The sequence below is a fragment of the Acipenser ruthenus genome, chromosome 4 (genome assembly GCF_902713425.1).
Source record: "Acipenser ruthenus chromosome 4, fAciRut3.2 maternal haplotype, whole genome shotgun sequence".
Classification (NCBI taxonomy): Eukaryota; Metazoa; Chordata; class Actinopteri; order Acipenseriformes; family Acipenseridae; genus Acipenser; species Acipenser ruthenus.
Genome location: NC_081192.1, coordinates 86,748,784 through 86,770,940, shown reverse-complemented (window position 1 = coordinate 86,770,940; position 22,157 = coordinate 86,748,784). Strand labels below are relative to the sequence as shown.

At 40.2% G+C, this 22,157-nt stretch overlaps 1 protein-coding gene across 15 annotated transcripts in view; it reads left to right on the top strand.

Moving 5' to 3' along the window:
• LOC117400419 (microtubule-associated protein 4-like) overlaps nt 1-22,157 on the top strand; it is a 132,162-nt gene that overhangs the window by 51,128 nt on the left and 58,877 nt on the right. For 11 of the 15 annotated variants that reach the window (XM_059023003.1, XM_059023001.1, XM_059023014.1 and 8 more), the window contains one exon: nt 19,868-19,981. The exons of 3 other annotated variants lie outside the window; for them this stretch is intronic. In XM_059023003.1, coding sequence (XP_058878986.1) covers nt 19,868-19,981 — 114 coding nt within the window. Of the gene's footprint in view, nt 1-4,830; nt 6,224-19,867; nt 19,982-22,157 lie in introns of those variants that run through there. One more of the 15 variants, XM_059023015.1, reaches the window with a different exon arrangement.

Genomic DNA, 22,157 nt, shown 5'->3' with positions numbered 1-22,157 from the left:
CTCTTTGCAAATATACTTGTGTTACATTCCTCAAGAATAGTTTCTGCAATTCTCTATTTTTTAGTTCAGTTGGAGAAATAACTTAATATTAGTACTGGAGGTCGATACAGTGAGTGATGATCCGGGGGCGCTGTCCTTTCAGGCTGTGTTGAACAAGAGCAGATATTCTTCCAGTAAAATTGACCGATTACAGGTAGGCCAATTCAGTCCATTAATGAATTCTTTATTAGTTTTTCTTCAGTGGCGATCCCAGTTAATGGAGCTCCTTTATTAAGTCCTTGAACAATATTTGACTTTTCTTCTAGGTTTATTGAATCAGTTAAGGTTTTTTTTTTCTCAAATGTTATTTGCAGTTGGCAGTTCCAGTTGTTACCGGCTGCATCCACTAACTAGACAAACCTCGGAGCAAAGAAAATCACTTTTCCTTGTATCCTTGACTCTCTGACTTTTTAAATTTACAAACATATCACATTATTATAATTGCTAGGTTGAATTGGATGTTACAGAAAAGGCGATGGTCCCCAAACTTTATCAGTGTTGCTATGGAGATGAGGCCAACTTGTCTTCAACTTAATTTTCATCACAAATTGCAGGTGCTGGAGTTTTAATTATACCCTTTACCTACTATGATCCTACAACACCACAAGCATGTTAGATGCTTGGGTGATAAAGTTTCAGTACAGGAGCCTCAATAGAATAAGGATGAAGTGCTGGGTTTGCCTGATTAGACTCATCAAAGCCTGGCCATCCTCCCCAGTGCAGCGGTCCCCTGCCAGTTCAGTTCCATGCTGGGCTCAATAACCCTGAATTAACACGTGGGTGACACATATGGTTTCTCATGGAACTGGTCTCGTCCAGAGGAGTGGCTCAGAGGCATTGGCACTGTGTATTTTATATGTATCTGTTTATTCCTTCTGCCAGATTAATTAATACTTCAAAGAGCACAGATCTGTCGCTTCTTGTACCGTTAGGCAGCGTAGCATCGGTTCATGTTCTGAGTTAGTGTGGCTCATACTGCAAGGGAGTGAGTGTTTGTAGCTAATGAAGTCATTTCATTAATCTTACCTGCAGTGCTGTTTCATTCACTAGCAGTTTTAAACATTGTGTGTTACACTACCCTCAGTTTGCTTGTATTTCTATCCAGGAAGTCTGTTTCTGCTTTACTTCCTAGGTCTTTTCACCCTGGCAGTGTCTACTGGGTCAAAGCATCTCACTGGCTGCAAAGCATGTCAATTTTTAGGAGAAGCAGCTGGTTGGTTAATGATAGGAAAGAAGGCCCTGAAGGGGTGGGGACAGCTTCACTGTCCAGATGAAATGACCCAGGAAGTGCAAGATAATCTGAGAGCAAGGACTGCACACAGAGATCTATTTCAGCTACAGTAGTATAATAACAGGTAACAGTAGTCTTCCTGAGGGCCATTTAATTTTCCACTATAGCTGAATCTGCAGTACATATTTAATATATGAATCAGTCAAGGAAATAAGTGAGGCAAGGTTGGATAGTAAATACAACTTTATATATTTTATTTGCAGGATATGTAAATACATAAATAACATAAATAAATAACAGAAAATGTTTTTGAAGTTCATATTATTATATAGTTCATATAATAATAAACTAGCCGTTTTTCCCCCACTGTGTTGTCGATTGTAGATGAACAGATGTAATGTTCATTCAGAAAGGAATACTGTTTAATCTTCCTTATTATAATCGCATACCTTGACCCAAGTAAAAAAAAAAGCTATGATCAGCAAAGAAAAAAGCCAGCATAAACTGCTCAGAGAAGTTATCTAATTCAATTTGAAGACACTCTTATAATTGTTGATTGGTACTGAACAAATGCGTACATTGAAAATAAAGTAAAAGTTAGGAAATATCATCTTGCAATGAACAGGTTTTTAACAGGTTCCTACAATGTCGTGCATTCACCTATTTCAGACTTTGCATATGATTTGTATCAAATTAGCTTTATACTGGGCTTGTTTGTATCCGAATATCTCATAGGGAGCTCAAAGCAACCCATGAATACATGTGAGTGAGTCTCACCGGGGCTGACAGAGCACCCTGTAGTGTATGAACTATCAAGAGTGCAGAAAATATAAACCTTGTTCACAGTGCTGTATTGGAGCATAACTGTAGAACTGTATAAGAACAATAAAGGCTATTTAATAACCGCAGACAGATGGACACACTGATGACGTTTCTCACATTTTTATATGGCACAAATGCAGCGCCACAATCAGGAGAATATATATTTTTCCCTCCATAATGAATTAAAGTGCAGTGCCAATCACATTGAATATAAAAGAAAAAAAATAAAGCTTTTTTTTTAAAAAATGCAATTCTCAAGTCTGCAAACATAAAAGTGCCTAATTTTGGTTTGAAACTGGAAAATGATGGTTACCATGCACTGGCATGATGGAAAATACTGTACAGTGACTGCATCTGTACTTGTCACCTTTTTTTTTTTGTATTTTTTATTTTTTATAACTCTTCTGTGTAAACACCATGGCCAAACATGTATTTAAGAAAAATAAAACCATGGTCAGTTCTTCTGTGCTTTAAAGGAGCGTGCCGGAAACGTCCGCTCTGCTCTCCCACTCCATATACAATTGGCTTGCTTCGCTCACACTCTCTGCCTGGAATACTCTTCCCCTACTGGATGCAAAAAATACAATTTTATATATATATATATATAAACAAAAAAAACCACATAATACAAATGTAGTATTTCTTCTTACATCAACAAGGGGCAGTGTTGAGTCCTGCACTTGGTGATTGTGGGGAATGCCTACAAGGAGAACAGGGCCAGTGCTGACTTTCAGAATGGTGGAATACAGAAACACCCAGCAGGTTTATGCTTAAAGAGAGATTGGAACTGGAATACTCAGTTCTATGGAAATGGATAATCCTCTGAACGTGTTATTTTTTTATGGGATTAATTTGTATTAGAAACACTGTATTCTTGCCTGCGCTAGCAAATCCGCCGCTACACCAAACCATTTGAGGTAAATGCATCATATTTGCAGTTTTACAAACATTCCCAGAAATTTCCAGATAACCTCGACCTCCAACCAGTAACCATTTTGCACACACGTTTACATCGATCCCTCTAGTGTTCAGAAGTGACATTCACATTTTCCGCAGTACATGTAGGTCCACGTATGTACATTTTGAACGCTGTGACTGTGTGCCCCAGTTACCTGAATTCAAGGACAGTCTTGACTGTACAGTAAATTCCAGCATTTCAGGACAAACCCCCACGACACAGAGTTTATAATGAATGGTATTTATCTGATGATTATGGAGTGTGGTACGAGATGAAAAATTAGAAAAGTGGTGATTGGTGGAGGTGGAAGAATGTGAATCGGGTGAACAAAAAGGGGGAAATTTATAATTCACAGCTGACTGAAAGGTTATGTAATGTATAAGTAGGGGAGGTAAGTCCTTCCTTTCGAAATGAGGTTTGAGACTTGCATTGTGTGGTGCACACATACACACCCACACGCGTACACAGATTGCTGCCAAATGCAGGCAGCTCTGTAATAACAATGTATCTGACAGATTATTATTATTATTTTTTTTAAATTGAGTCGTTGCCAATCAGTTTTTATTATTTTCTCCCAATTTGAAATGCCCAATTATTTTTAGGCTCAGCTCACCGCTACCACCCCTGCGCTGACTCGGGAGGGGCGAAGATGAACACACGCTATCCTCCGAAGCGTGTGCCGTCAGCCGCCCGCTTCTTTACACACTGCGAACTCACCGTGCAGCCGCCTCAGAGCTACAGCGTCGGAGGACAACGCAGCTCTGGGCAGCTTACAGGCAAGCCCGCAGGCGCCCGGCCAGACTACAGGGGTCGCTGGTGCGTGGTGAGCCGAGGACACCCTGGCCGACCTAACCCTCCCTCCCCCCGGACGACGCTCGGCCAATGGAGTGCCGCCCCCTGGGAGCTCCCGTCGACGGTCGGCTGTGGAATAGCCTGGACTCGAACCGACGACGTCCAGGCTATAGAGCGCATCCTGCACTCTAGCGAGTGCTTTTACTGGATGCGCCACTCGGGAGCCCCGTATCTGACAGATTTAAACTTAATTGTCTTGCAAGCTTTTTTAATTGAGTTGTTGCACAAGATTGAACAAGCTGTGCTGGATGGCAGCAGGGAGTGGAGAGCCAATAGCTACATTTCCTGCTGTTGCTGCTGGTGCACTAATACTCTTGATTGATTCACAGTTATTTTTATCAGGACAGTCTCATTGAGGGGAATCATTATATAACTGTTGCTGTAGACAATTTTTTAAAATATTACTTTTGCCTTGACTAAAAGCTTGTCTGTCTTCTTTGTTAGCTTTGATAACTGCACCCCCACCCCTCCTGTGACAGGAATATAGTGGAGGCAGTCGTATGTACGTATGCCACACATATATACACACACATCTGAAAACCCCTTATTCTTTTGTATATATCTGGAAAACTGCTTATACATTTGGTATCAACATTATTTTGCCTACGTTATTGGAAGGATTGTGGGGATATATGGAGGTGTCTACATCCGCCTGTCTGTCACGCTGTATCTTGATAACACAGGTAGTAAATCAGTCATTGTATTATATTTCACCATGATGCAAACACCTCACTTGATTACCTATTGACATTTAGATAATACTACTTACTCAATTTTAATTGAATTATTCACTGCTGTTTCTTATTCTGTACTATTCTGTACATACTGTCGATGTAAGCCATGGTCATCGTCATAGTGCTAGTTTTAATTTTGAACTTGTGAAGCGAGTCAGCAATACGTTTACAGTAGCATTGGATTATTATTATTATTATTTGTTTATTTAGCAGACACGTTTATCCAAGGCGACTTACAGATACTAGGGTGTGTGAACTATGCATCAGCTGCAGAGTCACTTACAATTACGTCTCACCCGAAAGACGGAGCACAAGGAGGTTAAGTGACTTGCTCAGGGTCACACAGTGAGTCAGTGGCTGAGGTGGGATTTGAACCGGGGACCTCCTGGTTACGAGCCCTTTTCTTTAACCACTGGACTACACAGCCTCGTATATTCTGGCAGCTGCTGGTGAAAGGATCAAATGTGTTGAACAGCTTGGGCAAACCAGCCTGGCTCTTCTGTGTTCATTGAAGGTGGGGGCCTGCCTCTGCAGAGTAAGCACCTCCTGAACTTGACAATGATAGTATAAGCTGTCAAAGTTAACCCTAACCTATACTTTAAGTGCAGTACAGAAACTGGGCCCAGAGGACATACGACAGAGGATAACACTTGGTAACTTGGGTATTAATAGAGTGTGGAATGGGTTACCTAGGGGTTATCTAGCTCTTTTGTTGATGCTTACTCAATGGGATCCTTTAAGACAGATCTTGAGATCAAGCTAGGAACTGGATGAGCGCTGATGGACTGAATGGCCTCATCTTATTTGTAATTTTTCTTATGTTTCTTATAACAAGGTTTTGGAGGAATTTCTCTTTTCAGTGAGTTCAGTGAAACGTGTCTGAAGAGGCAAAGTGTTTCTGGCACTTTTACAGCACTTTAGCTTAACTGTGCTTTTATATAACCTTTATGTAACTGGAAGCAAGCAAGAGGAGGTTTTAAGCTTTGGATAATGCTGATTGGTGTAGATATATATAAATAAAAGAACTCAAGATATTAATTTGCGATGTCTGTTATTAATAAATAGTGAGTTTTGTGTAAGGAATGGTGTGGACTGCTTGAATTACAGCATGTAACATGGCAATGCTAATCCACAGGGGGGCTTGGGAATACTTAAGGGATGGGGTAGAATTGACAGGGATCGGTGAGAACAAACAGCCTGCCAGATTCAGTACTTTCAGATATCGCTTCAGGCAAATCTCTTCATATTATAGAGGCATAAATAAATAGATATAAAAAAAAAATGAAATAAAAAAACAACCTTGACCTGAACAATTTCTCTGTTCTCCACATAACTGCTAAAGCAAGACAGCACACTTGTGGCTTCAGGCATCATCCTCCTTTATTAGTTTGTTTCCTTAACAGTTTGCCATCTGTTTTAATCTCTGACCGGTTTTGACATTGTCTGCCTAGAATCCAAAACTGCAAGAATAGCATCAGCAGTCTGCAGAGCCTGTGCTGCGTGAAACAGATCGGCTCCAGCTTGCAGGGTTGGAAACAGGATTGCTAATGCAGGGGGACGTGCTGGAGGTACCGGGAGTGCACGGAGGTAAAGGGTTAAACCAGCCATTCTGAATCATTGCAAAGCTGTTGATTTTGTAGCGTCTTTTTTTTTCCTACTTGCTTTGTTCTGCTGTGATGTTCGTTGGTTCAGGGATTTCCATGTGAAACGATTTGAAATCCAGGAAAAACAGGGATGTGGTTTTTGCTGCAGTTAACGAGTGTCGGACGTTTTGGAAACGAGACTAGGATAGTTTTTATGCTTGTATGAAAGTGGGCCACTGCCTGCGCAGTTCTTAAATCACTCGGTGACAGCTAGTCACTGCTCTCTCCTAACTGGAGCAGGCTCCAGGGGACTGCGCCTCGCTGGCTGCCTCTACAGAAAGGGAGTGTGTGTGTGTGTTGTGTCTTATCTGCAGCTTTTAGAGGAGCCAGGAGTTTTGCCAGAAGGGATGATGTTGCTTTTAAACCTTCTGTTGAGCTTTTGGAAGAAAACTAAACTTAAGTTTTTTTAATAATAAAAAAATGAAATCCTTCAAGACATTCTCTTCTAGTTTGTGGTAATGCTTTTAGCAAGACTTCTATACAGATATAGTAGATGAGCAATAAACTGCATTGTACTGTTACCTCTGAGTTGTGAAAACTCAATTGCTATTATTGGTAGGTAATGATACACTAATGTCACAGTACAATATGTACGGTATATGCAGGTCGTGATGTGATATGTATCCCGATACATTGGATGGGCTACTTGTATGATGCATGCATAATGTAATAAAATAATAATTTAATGGTGGACTATTTATTGAAACACACTTATTCTTCATTCAAGAACCATTTACAATGAGCGATGTTGTGCTTTTGGAATCTACACCACTAATTATTGGTACCAGATTTTCTGTCCTACTATTATCTTATTTCTGTTGGACAAAAAATATAACATTGTCAATGGATGCAGGGCCACCACGGGTAGATCAGCTGCAGTTGTTTTGGTGGGATATGTGACTCTTCACTAATGATTACAGTTTTCGAATCCCTTAAACAGCAACAGCAATCAAATGTTAAATGCAGTCATGTGGAGTGGGTCTGGGTCCTGTTGATCCCATATTGAATTATTGTCAATTCTCCCTGTATCTGTCTTGACCTGTCTATGAGCTTCTCTGGAAAATTCTACCTGCCTTGGACTGAACAGACTTCGTCATTCCATTCAAATCATGTGACAAGCTGGCCTTTCGACTAGTCCCTCCTGTTCACTCTTCCTGTATTATACAATGTATAATGTGAATTGATATTTATTTTTCAGAATAAGACACTTAACAATTGGGGTTATATTTCCTGTAGTCAAGTTAATTCAGATATATTTAATATGTGTTTTTTTTTTCTTTTTACATCCCCGTTATGTGGTGTTTTCAGCAAATGTTAATATATGCTTCAAATATAATTCTATATAGATATATAACCACATTCCCCTACTTACTATTTTATAGTGTATAATCATTCAATTGGTAATGGGTTCTGTTACTCCAATATGGAATTATGACTTTTCTCTAAATCTGCCTTTACCTGGCTTTGAGCTGCTTTGAGCTTGTCTGGAGAACCCTAAGTGCTAGGTGCTGCACAGTCTTCCACATTCCTTTTGAGTCATGTGATACTCTGAAAGGCCACATTGTCACATGATTTAAATGGCATGAGGGAGGCTGTTTTGTTCAGTGCAGGTTCTTAGGGTCTCCAGTGAAGCTCAAAGCCAGGTAATGGCAGATTTAGAGAAACATGCTAATACCTCAATATTAGTGAAACACAGCCCAGGATTATGTAAGGGAAATGAAAAAAAAAACATTCATGTGAGTATTCTGTTCATGTTATAAGTATGGAAAAGAAATCTAATGAAACAACTTAATTCGGAGAATTGCTTTCCTTAAATAAAGCTCTGCACGTGTATTTCAACGCTGTGTAATTTGTAACAGTGCGATTCGTTCCGGATATTCTGTCGTTGGATTTGAATGTATGAAAGATTAATAGATTACAAAAAAGGATTTCCTCTGCAGTGTTGTATGTCAGGGCTGCATTAAACTCTCAGCACTTGTTGTATACGATTCCTATCCAGCTCCATATAAAGGCCCTCTCTCTCATTGTTAAACTATTCTCTCTTTCTGTAATCTTACTCTATTTGGACTCTGATTAGCTGATTACAGAGACGTCAGAAGAGAGAGCTGCAGCTCTAGTTAAGCAGTCATTTGTTTTTAAGAGCAGTGTAAGTGGTGCTGAACATCCTGGATTCAATAACGAGGCTTATTAAAATTCACAACGCTTGACAAGTAAACTAGCAGTTCAAAGCTTTCTAGTGCTGACCTTTTATACTTGGCTGACTCAGATTGTGTCTGTTCCCTTTCATTTAATTGAAAAAGCTACAGTAGTTCAGAGAGTTGTTTGGTTTAAGACGAACAACTAGAAAGAATGCGTAGGAAGGAGAACGTTGACATATGGAATGTGTGACTGCGCTAGCATTCCAGTGGTGAGTAGGGCTGTAACAATGCACTAATGCCACGTTATGAGATCACGATGCGATGTGTTTCCCGATACATGTGATGACCTGATTGTGTGTAAAAACTCTGTTCGGCAAAGATCTGGTAAAACTACAATTCCCAGATTCCCCTTCTGTTCATGTTGAATCAGTGACATGAAGGGTGAGCTTGAAACTGTTTTTCTGGTCTGCTGTACAGATATGGGTAGACTTTCAGGTCAAAATCGCATTATTTTACATGTTTTAAATATTTTACACGTTCTAATTTTAATGTAGTATGTGTTGTAATTCTAATTATGCCTATCAGATCACTGAAAATGAAATGAGCCAATAAATTTTAAGAAAATAGAATGTGTAATAAATTATCCAATTAAAAATCGCCTTACACTTACCATTTCTGCCCAATTTGTGGCGGTATATAAATATAATAGAATAATAATAATAATAATAATAATAATAATAATAATAATACAAAAATAGGCTGGGTACCTTGTTAATACAAACTGACTTGTGTCACGGTCAGCATTGTCTAGAAGTCAGCAGAGGGTTACTAGATTTCCAGAGTGAAAAACCAGAACATATTTTTCATCAATTCATTGACTCTGTAACAACTCTGAAGCAGTTAAAATAACTGTACAATAATAACCTAATCGTAACTTAAAAGTTAAACATTGGGTGTAATTATTTCAGATCACAACAATTCATTGCTATAGTTTTGTATACAGTACTTTTAGAAACAAAATGTGAGTACAGTAGCAAGGACAAAAAAAACAAAACATCAGAGCTGAAAACTGGGACAATTCTAGTTTTCCTGCACTCAACAAATCTACATTTCCACCTTAGAAGAAAATCTCTCGCCGCCATATTTGCAGTTTTCCTCATTCATGATTTTTTCATGTGTTTCATGTCTGAATAGATGTTATCTCGAAGGTGATTGGCAACTCTTGTGATGTACTACTGTAGAATTACAAGATCCCTATGTAGAAAATGCATAAGTCATTTACATTTATTTAAACAAATACAAATACTACTGTTCACTTTTGGCAGCAACCCACTGGAGCGCCTTCCTAAGCCTCAGCCTCTACAAGACCATACATACAGAAGAGTTGCAGCCTTTTATACACTCCTGCATCATTGAAACCAGATTAAACGGATATTGCTGCTCTAGAAAGAGTGCAAAGAAGAGCAACCAGAATTATCCCGGGTTTAAAAGGCATGTCGTATGCAGACAGGCTAAAAGAATTGAATCTATTCAGTCTTGAACAAAAAAGACTACGCGGCAATCTGATTCAAACATTCAAAATCCTAAAAGGTATAAACAATGTCGACCCGGGGGACTTCTTTGACCTGAAAAAAGAAACTAGGACCAGGGGTCACAAATGGAGATTAGATAAAGGGGCATTCAGAACAGAAAATAGGAGGCACTTTTTTACACAGAGAATTGTGAGCTTATGGAACCAACTCCCCAGTAACGTTGATGAAGCTGACACCCTGGGAACATTCAAGAAGCTGCTTGATGAGATTCTAGGATCAATAAGCTACTAACAACCAAACAAGCAAGATGGGCTGAATGGCCTCCTCTCGTTTGTAAGCTTTCTTATGTTCTTAAATGATCAGTACCCACAGTTTCCTGTTCTATCCGCATTCTCACATTGAAATTAACACGGCTCAAAATGAACCCTTTCCTGGGTTAAGTTAATATTCATGTTAAACAACAAAAACGAACACTATTGAATATTTATAAAATAAAGTAAGCATCTGAATAGGAATATATAGATAATGTTGTTACTGGATGAATTCGGTGGCATATAGTCTGTGGAATATGGGAGTGAATGAAAACAGGTATTGGTACAAAATAAACCACACAAATACATGTGAGGGGTTTTCATCCCTTCACAAGCCGTAGGAAATTGGTTTTAAGTTCGCTTTTCCCATAACAGTTGTGTGCAATGGTTTCCTTTTGGACCTCTGCTTAGGAGATTGCCAACAGTCTGTATGCCATCCTCTATTCAACAACCTGCACTGCTCATAACTGAATGTGTCATTTCTTGCACAATTATCTAAAATCTATGGGTTTCAGACCTTGGTTCACTTGCAGGTTCTTTCGGTCTGCTTGGTGTAAGAAGGAAGAGTATTGTGAGGAGAGGAACAGGCTTCATTTGATAAATGGGTGAATGCTGGCTCTGCAGTGCAGAACATTGGCATTGAGGTATGAAAAATGACAGAAAGGGAACGCTAGAGGGGAGAGAGAGGGAGAAGAAACTGGGTCAGAGACAGAGAGTGAAGGAGAGTGGGGAAAGCATTGTCCTGTACGTACCCTGTGCTCTCTACGTTCTATACAAATAGATTGAATCAAAGTAACTGAGTTAAAAATTTCTGTGCATTCATTGCTGTTCTCATCCTCAGTGTGTTCTCTGCGGTACTGTGTACCATAAAGGTGCTGGAATCAAAGCAGGCTGTCCGTTTGTGCTGCACGAACCAGCTATTCTATTATTTGGATTGAGCTGTTCACAGAAATCAGGTGCTGACAGTCTGATGAGAGTCACTGGTGTTGATCGGGCTAATTTACCATTCCAAGTGAAACAAGTGAAGAAACAGCTTTGTGGGTTTGATGATTGCTGCTTTTCTTAGACTCTGTGGAGAACAGCAATCCACACAACCCCCCACAGCTGTTACTTCACGTGTTTCAGTTGAAATAGGAAATTAGTCCAATCAACACCAATGGCCCTCACCTGTGGAGGGCTTGATCAGAATAACTGAAGAATCAGATTGTGCAGCTCTACTGCCCGTCTGTGCCCAGGCCTCTTGCAGCTCAGTGGCTGCGTGTCTCGGTAATTCAGCACAGAACTAGACAATGTCTCCTGTCAGACAAGGGCAACAGGCATTCCTTTATGGGACAATTTCTTTTCCATTTCACAAGAGAAATGGGTTGCAGGGTTCATCCTCATGCACCAACACAACAAGGGTGGTTTCCCATTTTGCTTTATGAAGCTGTGTTGAAATTGTTCCTTCAGTTACTGGTATTTTAAGTTAAAATATCCAAGTTTAAGGGTCATGCAGTTACATGTAATTTATGAGCAAAGGGGACAATTTAAAATAGGCTTCATTACAGAAAGACTGCTTTCTGGCCATACTAGATTACATCATTGATGCCTCACAGTACAACACAGTACAAAATAGGGCCTCATATCTCTTACATACTCGCTGGATAGTCTAATGTGAAACAAGCTGTCATGTTTTAAAATAAAAATACATGTTTACTATGTGTGTCTCTAAGAACTGCACATTTGAGACCTTTATATAACTAGGGGTCTACTTAAACTGTGGAGAATTTACATACTTTTCCCAGGCAGGTTATGGAATAAAATTAGGATTTTGCAGACTCATTAAGTAAACCTAAGTAGATAATATTTCAGAGAACTATAAAAGCCTAAAAATAGTGATACTGTACTTGCTTTCTAACTGAAACATTGCTAACTAAAATAGTTACCCAAGGGCATCTGGCATTCTTTAATAAAGGCTGTATATGCAGCACGTTCATTGTCATTTTGTTTATTATTGTTATTTCTGTATTACTGGTACAGACCACTGGCTGTTTTCTGACAAGTGTCTTTACAAGCTGTATTCTATGGTTCTCTCAATGAAGTTCCATTACAGGTGGTGTCCAGGAGAAATGAACCTTTTCACTGCCACCTTGTCTTAACCTCTTTTTCGTGGTTACATATTATTTCATGTTTATAAGCCATTTGATCTGAAATTATGTATCCTTTAGATTATGCTTTGTTTTAGTTTAGTTTCTTTGGAAATGCAGAGAGACGCTGTTATGAGTGGGAGGGCAGTGAGCAGAGTTTAATAAGCAGGTTTATTTTGAGCCTCAGCTGAATAATGTATGTCTCACATATTAGGTAACTGCAGCTACCACTGATGGATACTGCAGGTTCATTGCAGCCCCCCCCTCCCCCCCACACACACAGAGTCAGAACTAGTTACTTTTGACACTTTTAAAAATCGTGTTTTTAAATCCTTCAACATTAATTATAAGTCTTGTCCCCATTGGAACCTCTTAGCAGCAGCAACAACACTTAATAATAATAATCTTTATTAGTAATGTAGCACCATTCACAATAGAAATTGCAGCAAAGCGCTTCACGTGAATAAAGAACATATTAATAAAAGAAGGCAAGAAAAACAAAAGAAAAAAAACACAGAGGGGCTCCCGAGTGGCGCATCCAGTAAAGGCGCTCCGCGTGGAGTGCAGGATGCGCCCTATAGTCTGGACGACGCAAGTTCGAGTCCAGGCTATTTCTTTGCTGACCGAGTACGGGAGCTTCCAGGGGGCGGCACTCAAGCGCCGCCCGGGGGGAGAGAGGGTTAGGTCGGCCAGGGTGTCCTCGGCTCTCCGCGCACCAGCGACCCCTGTAGTCTGGCCGGGCGCCTGCGGGCTGCCTGAGAGCTGCGTTGTCCTTCGACGCTGTAGCTCTTGGGTGGCTGCATGGTGAGTCCGCAGTGTGAAAAAAGCGGTCAGCTCCGAAGCGTGTGTTCATCTTCGCCCTCCAGAGTCAGCACAGGGGTGGTAGCGGTGAACTGAGCTTAAAAATAAGTGGCCATTCCAAATTGGGGAGAAAATAATAAAACAAATAATTGGCAACGACTACATTTATAAAAAATATATAAATAAATAAAAAAATAAAATAAAAAAGAAAAACACATAGAACAGTAAAACAAGGCAGAGAATAAAAGGAACATCATTTTAGCATAAAAACGCTACATTATAAAAGTCTGTTTTTAATCTTGTTTTAAAAACAGTGGCACTTGGTGCTTCCCTTACAGAGCTAGGCAAATAATTCCAGAGTTTTGGGGCCCTATAACTGAATGCTCTACTGTGTTGTTTTTTTTTTGTTTTTTTTTTAATTTTTTTAAATTTTTGGGACAGTAAGCCACATGGCATTCTGTGATCTGAGTGGGCATCAAGTAATATATGGTATTAAAAGATCATTTAAATACAATGGTTCAAAGCCATTTAATGCAGCAGATCACGTAAAGCAGTATCCAGCAGGAGTTTTACACCGCGATGGAGGTAAGCTCTTCTGTACGTCCTGCAATGTTACTGTAGATCACTAACGACACTGCGACTGCTTTACTTGCAAAGAAACAAAAAACGGTTATTTCCATGTTCCAAAAGTCCACTGAAAACCTTGAAACACGAACCACAAATTTTGACCTGACAGAGGCTGTTTGCACAAATATCCCCCTTGAAAAATTGGACACCCAAAAGTAAATTCTTCAGTGTAGCAAATGGTGGAGTGATTCCTTCATCATCCCAGCTGAGATCATCCCAAAGTTGCCGAGTATCACAAGCAGGAGATTATGGAATTGGTAAAACAGCCTGGTTGCTTGTCAGTGGTCACTGACGAGTCGACTGATGCCCATGATCAGTATGGGTTACACATTGTATTTGTTTAGTCCTAAATGGTGAACATGCTTCTGACATAATAGAAAGCTGTCCTTGCAGATACACTTTACCTACAGGCTGTTAATTACAACACCGTTTTACAAGCTTGAATAACTTTGACATTGATTTTGATGATGTCAGTGCATTTATCTCTATATTTGATATTTAAAAAAATAATAATAATAATCTGTACACATCATTTATAACATAGTTCCGTGCACATTCAGCGAAATACGATACTTTACACGTGACACTGTGTGGCAGGATGGCTTGCAGTGGTGAGGTGTGGTGACGTCACGGACCAGGAAGTACCAGAAACAAAACAATGGATGGGCAGGTGAAGCTGAACGCTACTGCGCTCAGCGTATTTATTAAAATAATAAAGAAACAGTTTAAACAAAACAAAACCACTTGCACAAAACAAAAGGGCACGTTGGCCAAACAAATAATCATACAAATAAGCATGCTGGTTTTAGCGCCAGCATGATACTTAGAAATTACATTTAAAAAGACAACTGCTCTCTCCTCGCTCTCTCCGTTCCCCGTACTCTCTGCTGTACACTCTCCCCGCAGCACAGACAGCTGCACATTCTTATACTCTGGCCGAGGGGTTAACTAGCTGTTAATTATCTTATTACCCCTCGGCCACAGTCTGCACGAGTTTAGTAAGGATGCGTGACTGTCAGCTAGTTAAATAATCAGTAGCTGATCAGCCACGCATCCTCACGAGGTTTTTAAAATATAAATAAGCACACATGGCCTTTTTGGCCACCTCCCCCCCTTAGTCCCCAAAGTCCCAGCTAGCAGTCCCGGCCCAGGAACAGGGGCAGAACGGACCCTCGGGAGGCGACGGCAGCAGCAGTGGACCCTCAGGAGGCGACGGCAGCAGCAGTGGACCCTCCGGAGGCGAACTCAGGAGGGGAGCCCCTGGCCATGGAGGCGGCAGCGGGAGCTCCACTTCTCCTTCGTACCCTGAGGTGTCTCTTCAGGCGATGCAGTCACAGGCAGCCCCAGGCGATGCATGGCAGACATCCTTGGGCGGTGCGAGGCAGGCATCCTTGGGCGGCGCGAGGCAGGCATCCTTGGGCAGAGCGAGGCAGGGCAGGAGCAGTCCTTCCCATGACGGTGGAGGTGGAACCAGCAGGTATTCACTTTCTGCTGGTGGAGGTAGGAGGGGCAAGCAATCCTCCCATGGCGGTTGAGGCGGAACCAGCAGGAATTCACCCTCTGCTGGTGGAGCTGGGAGCGGTAAGGAGTCCTCCCACGGCGCTTGAGACGGAACCAGCAGGCATTCACCCTCTGCTGGTGGAGGTGGGAGGGGCAAGCAGTCCTCCCACGGCGCTTGAGACGGAACCAGCAGGCATTCACCCTCTGCTGGTGGAGGTAGGAGAGGCAAGCAGTTTTCCCACGGCGCTTGAGACGGAACCAGCAGGCATTCACCCTCTGCTGGTGGAGGTGGAGAGGGAACCAGCAGGTATTCACCCTAATAAATAATAAATAAATAAACAAAGGGGCGGGACACTCCGCCACACACTGCCTTGAATTTTAAAGAAAATTTCTGCGATTTTCACGGCCTTTACTATGATTAGGCCGAAACCCAGACTGGAGTAGGGATAAGATCTAACGCACATGTAGTGGATTTCATGTTCTTAACTAAATTAGCCAGATCCATGTGACTAATTGAAGAAAAATGCTCAAAAATGTGTATTGATGTAGTGCGACCGAAGGTAAAAGTAGCAAAGTTTGATGACACATCTAAATTTTGTACGCTGTTGAATATCTGATTCCTAATGTGTGTAACTTTTTTGTTAAAGTGATTCATGAAGTCATTACAACTTACCAATAATAGTTTGATTAGACAGGCTCTGCAGGAGGATTAGTTAACTTAGCTATAGACGGAAATAGAAATTTAGGGTTATTCTTGTTTGTTTCAATGAGATTTGAATAATATGCTGATCTTGCCGAGGATAGTGCAGACGTATATTTCAAAATATTATCTTTCCAAATTAAATAACTGACCTGAAGTCTGGTAGCTCTCCATCTCCGTTCTAGTTTGCTACACATACGTTTGTTCATACATGTTGTCGTTATACCATGGGGAGAATCTTTTTATACCCATTTTCTTAATTTTATAAGGTGCAATAGTATCTAAGGTTTTTGTCAGAATATCATTTATAATTTTCCACCAGCACTTCTGACTGAGTTGAAAATGAAGCTGACAATGCTTCCAAGAACTTGTCAGTAGTTGATGAATTGAGAGATCGAGTTTTAATACATCGAGCTGGGAGTTTTATAGAACGGGGTATTAATAATAACAGAGTGATTTGAAACCGTAAGATCAGTGATGGCCAAGTTCTGAATGTTTAAGCCACGAGACATAACTAAATCTAGAGTATGGCCATGAATATGAGTAGGGCCAGTAACAGGTTGAGTGAAACCAAGGGACTCCAGAAATACCATAAAATATCTTCCAAGGGGATCTCGTTCTACATCAACATATACATTAAGTTTTTAAATATTTTCTAACATTTTGTACCTAAAGATATTTAAACTTTTTCTTAAAATACACATGGACATTTGAATCAAAGGTAATGTGTGTTTTAGATAGATGACAGAGGCTTGTTTGTGGAGTTTTGTGCTTTATGGTTTGAATTATGCAGCTGTGTAAACGTTCTTAACTGGGAAGTAATGGATGGTGTGCTTGTCAACCAAAAAGTTTGCCAATCCAACATCGACTACTTTCTTGCCCTTCATGTCTTGTTTTTTATGTTAGTAGTAGGGATACCATAACAACCTTTGTAAAATGGCTAGAATACAGGGTGCAATCTCAGTGGCTAATAAGTGTTCCTACTTGTGCAGAAAGTCACCACACCAGCACAGCTTGGAACTTTCAGAACCACTCTGCCTGATTCACTTGACAATCAGTTCACTTCGGGTGGGAGGAAGGGGTATTTTATAAGCACAATATAACACACACTCCAGGGTGTTCAAAGATTGTCTAAAATATGCAGTCCTAGGCTGTTTAATTTTACCTCATGCCAAACAACACCCCTAGGTATGTGGAGTTTGGACCATATATGAACCCTCTGTGGTGTGTTCTTGCTTTCACAGTTAACACTCATATACCCAACTCATATCTGCCACTCACACTTACAATGGCAGGGAACAGACAGTGCATAGTACATTAATTCAGATATCTGTCACTCTGGAACCTGTCATCCCCTAAAATTGCAATGGTGGGTGACGGATACTTGAGTGTAAACTGTAATCAATAACAACATTACACTTATGTAGCACCTTTCACAGTCAGGACAGCCCAAAAGCGCTTCAGTCGTGTAAAGAACAGTATATCTACACAACAGTGCGTGATGCATGTTGCAAGCCCTTTTATGTTTGTTTAACCTTAGTAGATATTCTAATTTCCCCGAGTATGATCCCTGACTGGTTTGAGTTTGTCTGCAGAGTATTCACAGTACATTTATTCGACCACTCATGCTGAAGCAATGCGGGGAAGTGCATTGAGAGACTGGATTCTGGTTGCATTGTAAGCATGGTTGAGTGACTGCACACTTTCAGCTAAAAGTGGGGTGTTCGGCTGACCGGTCAGTTTGTAAGTTTGGTGTTCGCAACTCTGGGGTTCTACTGTATTTTAAAAAGCAGACAAGCGAAACACAGACAAAAAAAGAAAGCGTGTGTGAGAGAGAAATAACTGCTAACTTGGGAGAGAGTCCAATTCAAAGGAGTTAAAAAGTGAAAAACTACAAAGCAGTATGTAATTCAATATCAGCAGATTTCATTCCTGTTTATGAAGCAAAATTAATTAATTATATATATATATTAATTTTATTAACAGTATGTGTATATATATAGAATGTGTGTGTGTGTGTATATATATATATATATATACATATACATATACATATATATATATATATATATATATACACAGTGTATATATAGTACATATGAATTGGAGAGGAGGCGTATAGTGGAAAACTATGGCCCCAGAGGGAAAAACTGTACTTACCAACAGGGGACTATAATGCCTGAAGCCGAGGTCTGCAGTCCATGTTTGTTTTATAAAACAGTCAATAAAGTAATGTTTTTGAAGTCCATAGCGCATAGTTATTAAAGTTTTTTTGACTTAGAAGTGTCTGTCTGACTTTCTCTAGAATTCTTGGAGGAGTCTGTTGAATTTGTGAACATCGTATTTATTTACATCATTGAGTTGGATTTGTTTGAATTTTAGGAAGTCACAAACATTGAAAGCGACATTTTTATGACAGTTTTAGTGTTTGCAGCATCTTTGTTTTGTGGTATATTTTGTAATTTAATTTTCTGTTGTCTGACATTTTGCTTTGTTGTGTGAAGAGAGGAAGGACATTCAGTGTGATGACGTAATTAAAATCACTGGGGCAATAGTTGGATCTATTTTTGGTCATGTGATGAGGTTTTAACCAAACACATGCCATCATTTCTAAGGACTGATTCATATATATATATATATATATATATATATATATATATATATATATATATATATATAAAATAACAATTGTGGTGCGCAGTAAAATAAGCCTTATTTAATGAGATGCTGGGAGGACAGGCAGGACAGAAGGAAAGCAGCAACTTCATTTGTACAAGTTCTATTCAATGTATGGTAAACATACACATTATTATTATTATTATTATTATTATTATTATTATTATTATTATTATTATTATTATTTATTTCTTAGCAGACGCCCTTATCCAGGACAACTTACAATTGTTACAAGATATCACATTATTTTTACATACAATTACATTCTTTTTTACACATTATTTTTACATACAATTACCCATTTATACAGTTGGGTTTTTTACTGGAGCAATCTAGGTAAAGTACCTTGCTCAAGGGTACAGCAGCAGTGTCCCCCACCTGGGATTTAACCCACGACCCTCCGGTCAAGAGTCCAGAGCCCTAACCACTACTTCACACTTGCTTTATCCCCCTTTTTAAACAGTTTGTGTGAACTCTGGGGTTTAAGAAGTTGCCAAAACTTTGAAAAACATCTATGCATTATAAAATAGATACACAGATATGAAACTTAAGGTGGTACAGTAATGCACACGGTGACCGAAGCGGATAGTGCTCTCATACTGTCAGAACATTTTCAGTACTTTACAGCAGCTTACCTGCATGAAAACCTTCTACTCTTATGCTTTTATTTCCCTAAGGGACATTTCATTTCAATGCGGAGATAATTAGCAGAGGGGACATTGACAGGAGTGATACTAAGTGGGTTGGATTGCACATACACTACAGTGTGAATGAGGTCATGGCTGTGATCTACTTTCTTTAGTCCTGATACTTGATGAGTGGCAATATTAAAACATTTTAAACAAGAAAATTGTCCATACAAAACTACACTTCTGTAAATGTTTAATACTGATGTTCTGATTACATTCTTTATCCCGTTCACATATATTTAATATCCACGTTTTGGTGTGGCTGGTTCAGTCATACAGTACATAATGAAAATGTCCTTCGTTCTTTTCAATTTCTTCTGTCCATCCAGAATTTTCATTGAGAAGCAATCATTAGTCGCATTACATACTGTACTTTGCAGTGATCCTGCCAGTTTTGTGGGCTGTGTGCCACTGCATGTCAGTTTATTGCCAGCCCGCTTCGTTAGGACCTCATGCTGATTGCGTCACGTGCTTCTTTGTACATGCAGCTCCCTCCCTGGTGAAGTCAGACACGCAGACTCCAGCATTCGTTCAGGAGGTGAAGATGGAAATACCAGCAGCAATGAAACCACAGCCGAGCCCCTCTGTGAACCTACTTTCAGGTGGGTGCCATCTCCCTATGTGGGTGCTGTCTCCCTATGTGGGTGCTGTCTCTCTCTGTGGGTGCTATGTATGATCTGTCCATGCCTTTTCCTCTTTATTGTCAAACTCTTCCTCATCTCGGCTGGATGAAAGCTCTCCCAGTTTGGCTCTGAGCCTTTTCCACTTCTCTACTGGCAATGCCAAGCGCCCCTCTCTTCTCCATACTCCATGCTGTGCTGTTCTGAGTTCCACACCTCTACTCCACGGCTCATACCTGCTTTGTGAGTCTAAGGGCTGTGTGTCACCAGTGTTGTGGGTGGGGGGAGCATCATGCCTGACCCCTCTACGTATCTCCTCCCTGCCTGGCCCAGCACTGGTGCCAGCTGTCCCAGAGCTGTGTGGAGCCAAGTCCTGAGCCCCCAGGAACCCACACAAAGCATTGCACCCCTCCTAAAAGACATGCCATTGTCCTCAGGTATCAGAGTACAAGTTACACCCCCATGTTAATGGATACAGCAACTAATGTTGTTGTTACCATTAGCACAACTGAGACTTTTTCACTGGTACTGTTTTATCTTCAAAGTTGAGAGGTCTAGTTCCATCATACTTGAGCTCACTTTTAATAAAACCCAATATCAGTTACAGCTACAGCTTAGCTTTCTAAAAAAAAAAAAAAAAACTTTTTAACTTCCCAGAGGTTTGCACACAGTTTGGTACAGTGTCTTTCGCTTAACTGCCTTGGATGTGGAATCAATTTCCTGCAAACGTGAAACTTGACTTTTAACCACTCGCCGTCAGTTATTTTAATGTAATATATTGGGGATACTTTGGAGACTTCTCGTCATTATCTCTGTTAGCAGTAGTCACTGTGTGCCCCTCAAGTCATCTCCTGAACTGATTCATTACTGATGGTGTTGCCCTCCCTTTACTCTTATCCTAATCGTGTTCTTTTCAGTATTGCCATGTGCTTTTAATTTGTGTTGACTGCTGCTGTTGCTGATCTGTGTTAGGACCCCCTTGTAAATGAGGCTTCTGTCTCAATGGGTACTCTTCTGGTTAAATGTAAAATTAATTTAAATGGATTATCCCCTGTGAAGAGCAACCAGACTAATACCAGGGCTTAAAGGTATGAGCTACAAAGATAAGTTGAAGAAACTGAATCTATTTACCCTAGAACCAAGAAGAATTGAGGGGAGGGGGGGGGCAACACTTGATTTGAAGTCTTTAAAATCCTGAAGGACCCAGTGGAATGGGTTGCCTTGCCATGTTGCTCATGCTGAATCATTGGGATCCTTTAACCCTTTCAGGACCAAGCATTTTTCAGTGGGATGCTACCCCAGGACAAGGCATTTTTTGGCTGTAGTTGACTCTCTTCCTATAAAAATTCACTAAAAATCAAGTTAAGCATTTTTTCTTATGTATTCTGCTTAGAGATTCCTGTCTAAAAACATGTTATTCTATGACCTGAGGAACCTTACAATACTTCCTGAAAGTTCTGTTGAAAAATATTGATGTTTGGGCAAATTACAAGACATTGTTTCACCAGAGTGATTGCAATGACATAATACACATGTGTTCTCAGGGTCTTTCTAAGCAATAATGGATACTGCTGTCAGTTTATTTTCTCAAAATGAATATTCATTCCATTATTAACAGTAATAAGGAAAACAAAACTTCCAAGTGAAAACAATATTCTAGAAATTTGTGGAAAATTAATTAAAAATAAAAACTGAAATAGCTTGGTTGGATAAGTGTCCACCCCCCTTGTAATAGCAATCCTAAATTAGCTCAGGTGTAACCAATCACCTTCAAAATCACACACCAAGTTAAGTGGCCTCCACCTGTGTTAAATTGTAGTGATTCACATGATTTCAGGATAAATTCAGCAGTTCCTGTAGGTTCCCTCTGCTGGGTAGTGCATTTCAAAGCAAAGACTCAACCATGAGCACCAAGTCGCTTTCAAAAGAACTCCGAGACAAAGTTGTTGAAAGGCACAGATCAGGGGATGGGTATAAAAAAAATATCAAAGGCCTTGAATATCCCTTGGAGCACGGTCAAGACGATTATTAAGAAGTGGAAGGTATATGGCACCACCAAGACCCTGCCTAGATCAGGCTGTCCCTCCAAACTGGATGACCGAGCAAGAATGAGACTGATCAGAGAGGCCACCAAGAGGCCAATGGCAACTTTGCAAGA